The following is a 6,000-nucleotide window of genomic DNA, read 5'->3' as shown; positions in this document are numbered from 1 at the left end:
ACACCTGTACCACACACAGCAGCTTGGTTTCCACAGGGCTACAGTCTCAGCAAGAACACGTGTAGGAATGGAAGAAAACCACTGTGGATTTATGAAGGTACAATAAATACATATATAAAATCAGACAAGTATCTGATTATTATTTAAAATACAGGAGGGAAGTGCTGAGCTTGAGGTGGTGATTAGGCAAAACCTGACAATTTTGTCTAGCAGAGTCACCAAGAGAATTGCTGGGGGCCCTGCTGCTTGGGACAGCTAAAAGTCATGACTAGACAACACTGATGCCCAGATCTAGTCTAAGGATCCAGGTGATGTGGACCAGGATCTAAGTCCTCATTTCACTGGAAGTGAAAATACAAGTTTTTCCACTTTTGCAGTAATAGGGTCAAGGCAATAATCAAAGACAATGCACACTTGCAGTGTTGAAAATTAACTGCAAGCCTGTTATAGGAATTCATAACAACTATGTTCAAATATTTCTTCCAGGCAATGAATCATGATTTTTCATTACTTAGAACCAGCTGAACACCATTTAAACATAACCTCTTGCACATTTGCTTTACATATCCAGCTTACTCTATCAAGTAATGCTTTTACACTTTCCTCATGTATGAAAATTATGCACCAAATAAGATTCCAAACTTGAGCAAGCTCTAATCCATGCATCCTTTATTCCATTACAATCACTGTGTTGCTTTCTAGCAACAGGACACAAACTGCAATCAATCGCAATCAATTTATACAACAATCTGAGGCTTACAGTACATTTAAGGCCTTTAAATTTGGAAAAATTAGACCTATCCTAGTAGTGTAACAATTTTTAAGTGTTTTGCATTTCTGATGCATAATCTGTGCGATTCCAGTGTCAAAGAATCAAATTACTTCTAAACTAAAAAGATCAGCTCAATGAAAATTTAGTTACATAATTCATCAAAACATAAATGTGTAAATTTTATTTTTTTTTTTTTTTGTCCTGGAAACTTTATAAAACTTTAATAGCAAAATAATATAGGGATAAAAACATATTTTAACAAAATGTATTCAATCATATACAAACCAGAATTTTGCAGTTTATTGTAACTAGACTTAAATTAAAACTACCAATTAAGAATCTATGCACAAATGTAAATTCAAATATGTACAGTACTTTTAAAAAGTCTACAGGAATGCTTTACAGAAGGAAATGTCTGTTATGGCTATTATTCAGATAATCTGAATATTAAAATGAGTTTTTTCTAGTATTAAATTTACACATTTATTTTTAAACAAAAGCAGTTTTGTCCCTAGATCCTTTAAGAATATTCCAGTTATGTTTATACAAGTAATGGAGAGGTCGTTACAGTTTAGCCCCATATAGTAGTTTGTTTATTTTCAGGTAAAAGTATATTTAAATAATTTACTTGGGAAGATCAGTAAGTTAACAAAAGAACACTAGCAGGGAGGAGGGGGAACTTCATCACAATAACTTTCCAGTTACAATACCACAGCTAGAAACTTCACAGAGAAAGAACTCCCTTAGATTGAACCCATGATTGTTCAGAACAAGCTGTAGCTCATAACAGTTGTGTTCTCCACTCTGAGAACACAGTGGGGAAAAAGTCTTTGTAGGACAGAATTAGAAATGATCTGAAGTGAGACAGAGAAAACTGATCTTCGATTAATACAGCACTAGGTAAAAAGTGTCCCCATAAGCAGCTAGGATTCCCACTTCCTTCAGGGCAATGAAGCTAAAAATTGTTGGAATTACAGTAGTTGACCATATTTGTGTGCATTAGTAGAATCATTTCCAGATAGAAAAGACAAATTTCATCAGATGTTTGATTAGAACACCCTCAAGACAGGGTATTTCTTCATAGTATAAAGCTATTACAGCTATCCAGTTAAAGCATGTGCAAAAACAGGTAATTTCTTCCGTTCACAGTAACTGAGGTAAAATCAGGTAGGCTTCTTCAGGAGTTGGGAAGTTCATGAGATATGAACTGTTTTAGTCTCTCTAAGTACTGTGCATAAAGCTCTATGTCATTATGCCCAGCCCCTTCCACCCAGAGGGGCTCTACTGCTCGTGGACATCGCTCGTACATGGCCAGGCCATGGGAGAAATCAATCACCTCATCTTCGGTACCGTGGATGACCAGCACAGGAGAGGTCACTTTAGAGATCTTGTCAATGCTGGGGGAAGGAAAAGAAAGACACAGCTCAGTTTGGGGCTTTCAGTTTCACATGGCTGGAGAAAGCAAGCTCAGATGCTGACACACAACCCAGTTACCACTGCATGTTTTCAAATGGCTGCAGACCACTGGATTGTGCACAGTGATATGGGACAAGGCTCATTCCCAAAACATGTGTGACAAAGGAGCCTGCACTGCCATCACCACCATCCCACCAGTGCTAACAACAACAAGTTTGAGTGGGCAGCATGCAAATAAAGTTTGACACCCAAAAAACCCCCACCAAAACAGTGACTGTATCTATCACACAAAGCACTGTGAGGCAAGTAAGATTCCATGGGACATCCTGCAAGCCTCGACTCTTACATGACACATTATCACCTTCCAATTTAACAGCTTAGGAACTAATTAACTACATTCCAGCCATAAGATTTCTGTAACAAAAAATAAAAAAATAAAAAAAAGGCCTTGGCTCATGGAGCTTGAACCTGTCTTTGAACCCCCAAATCAGGCAGATTCAGCTAAACAACCTGTTCTAAGTACTTATTGTTTGAGTTCAAATAATGAAATAGAAAACTGTGGGAGAAAAGCATTACATAGGGATATTTAACTGCAAACCACAGAAATCACACAGGATTTTACTTTATGTTACCAGACTGCTGGCTGTGACTGCAAAGTGGCCTTAGAGTACTATTTTTCCTTTTCCCCAGCTACTTTTAGCAGACCAATATAGCTTGAAACAACCTGTCACAGGAAAAGGGGTTCTGAGGGAAGAGTGACAAAGGCACCTTCCCACCTGAGAGGTCAGGCCAGAAAACCCCAATTATGAAGCATCCTGGTAGCACATGAACTTGCAAGCAGTGAACAGCAGCTTTCTCTGACTCTCCTCACACAGGCCCCAGCTTTTATTTCCAGACAGCCATTTCATGCTGGTAGTTACCAATGATTCCAAATCTCTGTAGAGACACCACGTGCTAATGAACTCTCAGCTTCCTACCAGCTCCACTTCCATCAACAAATGGAGGAATGTGGAATAATGAGTGCTGGTACTACTCAGTTTTATGGGAGGACAAATCTATTTTTTTATGGTAGCTAATAAAAAGTGTTTGGATTTTCCTGCTCCTGAAGAACAAGAAGGCATGCAATTTTGGCATGACCATTAATTTTACAAAATGATCAAGACTGCTTAAAATGGTTTAAAAAATACAGAAGCCAGCATACCCTGACTTAAAAACAGGTTCAAAAAAGTTTTATGAAAATATAACATTAATTTAAAAGATGCAAACTGAAACACTAAGCCTCACACTAACAAACCTCAGCATTTAGTATTCTAGAGAACTTCCACTGGTATTCCAGTGAACAGCTGAGTGTAAACACATTTCCATCTCTGTCTCTATACGCCTCAGAAAACCCCTCAGTTTTCATGCCATTTAAGGTACTGTTTAAAATTAAAATGCAGCTTTATTTCACTTTTTCTGGAACTTGAGCTGTGTGCAAGTACGCTGAATAAAAAAAAATCCCAACATAAAAGAGTCATCAGAATAATGCAGATTTTGTTTTGCCCCATAATTTTCTTCCCAAAAAATAGTATAATAGCAAAATGTAAATACATTATAATCAATATTCTGTATAAACTGAAGTTTTAAGCCCATGAAAGGTCTGGTGTAATAGACCTATCAGTTACATACAGCTACAGAGATGTTTATACATAATTTTTGTGGCTAGACACTAAGTTCTAATTTATTGTAGGAAACCCCTTTCACTTCAGTATTCATATAATGAAACAATTTTTTTTCCACATATATTCACAGACCATTAAGGCAGATAATATTTATATTTTTTAGAAAATTGGAAGGCATCCCATTGCCAACTCAGCGATTCATAAAGCAGTACTTAAACTGCACATTAGCCTTACTTAGTATTCTCAGCCACACAGCTCTGCAGCTAGAAAAATCTACAGAGACCAAATTCTCATGGAGTCCCAACATAAAATGCACATAATAGCAACTCACTGTAGGTGCACACAGAACTATTTTGTTTCCCACTGTGAAGACAGACAGTTGAGCTGCACACATTCATAAAGTGCACTGCTGTTTATTTTCACTGCTCCCAGTACCAAGGAAGTCAGACTGACAGCAATGAACAGCTCAGCAGGGCAAGAACAAAATACTCAAGTGCTACAGCACATCTGCTGTCACTGTTCCCCTTCCCACTTTTCTTTTTAAAACTGTTATTTGATTTGGCTGGTAACAGCTAATCACTGTTACTTCTGTAATCAGAGCTATGTTTAAGGCTTTGTTTTTTCCTCTCTCGCAGAAGCATTTGTAAATATTGGATTTCAGGTTTGAGGATGATGAATGAGCTGGAGTATAAGTGCTTCAAATTCAGTATGCACCTCCAACAAGTTAATTAATTAACTAATCATCTGTTTGAAAGGATTCTAAACATGGGGACTGTGAGAGCCATTATTACTTCATCATCATTCCTTCTAGCTGTTCTGGCATATGGATTTATACCTATGGCCTCCCACAGCTGCTAATTTTAATCTGTTGTAACCAAAATTGAATGAATATTCCTTACTATGCTTATCATAAGCCTGACTTTCTGAAGTAAGGCCAAGTTTTGACCAAGACTTCAGTGAATGTCTGTTTTATCTTCTCCCTTCCATGGACCACCAAGCTTTTTACCTGTGTTTCCCCCTGACCTGCTATAGAGAGACTGGCTTCCCCTATCATACTCTTCCATAACTTAAACTGGATCAAATGAGAAGTTCTAGAAGATTCCTACAATATCTGCTGTTCCCATGACCTCTACCGTTCCCAAATATTTGGGTACACCAGGACTGTTGAAATTGTTTTTCCAGTGAAAACTAGACTATAAAAGCAAATGTTTTATCTTAAAACCAGTTGTATATAGTTTTCTAGAGCTTCTTCAAACAAGCTTACTATCTTCTAAAAGATGGGACAAGGATTTTGGTCACAAAGTCAGGATCCTACAAGATCCCCACCAGGGAGGAACAAATACAAGTCTCAGTATCTACTTACACCACCAGTCCCTTTTAAACACCTATAGAGCATGGTGAGAATAGAAAACCCCCCTTGCAGCAGTGATACATACCTTGGGAAAGCATCAAAGCAATAGGTTTTCCTGGTGTCAGGAAAAGCTACCCGTAATCCAGACATCAGGGGAGAATGGAGGATCACAGCTGCACACTCGTACCGAGATGCCAGGTCTACTGTAGGGACAGTACCAATGCTCTGACCATATAGGATAATGTTCTCAGGACTGACACCATACCTGCACAGAAAAGAAAGGTCCCTTTAAAACAAAAAAGCCAAAACATAACACATTTTACATCAATTTCACATCACAGATGCAGAAACCTCAACAAAAGTAGAGGGAGATAAAACCCAAAGCATCCCTCCTTATCCTTTATGGGTCTTTAAAATCTATTCTTAGGAGACTTGAACTTACAAGTTGAAATTTGAAAGCAGTCCAGTGAAGTAAACAACCCAAATATTACACAGGCTGAAGAGAGCTATCCTTAACGAAGGAATGGCAGTTTGGTCATTAATCTTCACCTTTTTCAGGAACAGCTCTTGTCTTTCACTCCACAGCACAGCAAATTATAAATGAGACTTCCCCCCTCTCCAGAGTCACTCTCAGGAACTTCAACTGGATGTCCTAAAGGCTAACAGCCCTTCCACCATTAAACAAGACAATTACTTCTCTGCCCACCTTTAATTCCATGCAGTTGGAATAAGAAGATAAAACTGCCTTGTTAGTGACAGCAAAGACAACAGGTCTGTTCATTTTTCCAGAGAGTAGTCAG

General features: G+C 38.1%; 1 protein-coding gene across 1 annotated transcript in view; it reads right to left on the bottom strand.

Moving 5' to 3' along the window:
* Window positions 1–646: 646 nt before the first annotated feature.
* ABHD17C (abhydrolase domain containing 17C, depalmitoylase) overlaps window positions 647–6,000 on the bottom strand; it is a 28,699-nt gene continuing 23,345 nt past the window's right edge. Inside the window, exons 2-3 of the mRNA XM_058846861.1 lie at window positions 5,286–5,465; window positions 647–2,169 (exon numbers count right to left, since the gene is read on the bottom strand). Of these exons, the coding sequence (XP_058702844.1) occupies window positions 1,950–2,169; window positions 5,286–5,465 (400 nt within the window). The 3' untranslated portion in view covers window positions 647–1,949. The remainder of the gene's footprint in view (window positions 2,170–5,285; window positions 5,466–6,000) is intronic.

This window comes from Poecile atricapillus, chromosome 11 (assembly GCF_030490865.1).
Source record: "Poecile atricapillus isolate bPoeAtr1 chromosome 11, bPoeAtr1.hap1, whole genome shotgun sequence".
Classification (NCBI taxonomy): Eukaryota; Metazoa; Chordata; class Aves; order Passeriformes; family Paridae; genus Poecile; species Poecile atricapillus.
Note: the sequence above shows the minus strand (reverse complement) of the source record. Positions and strands in the feature narration are given on the sequence as shown.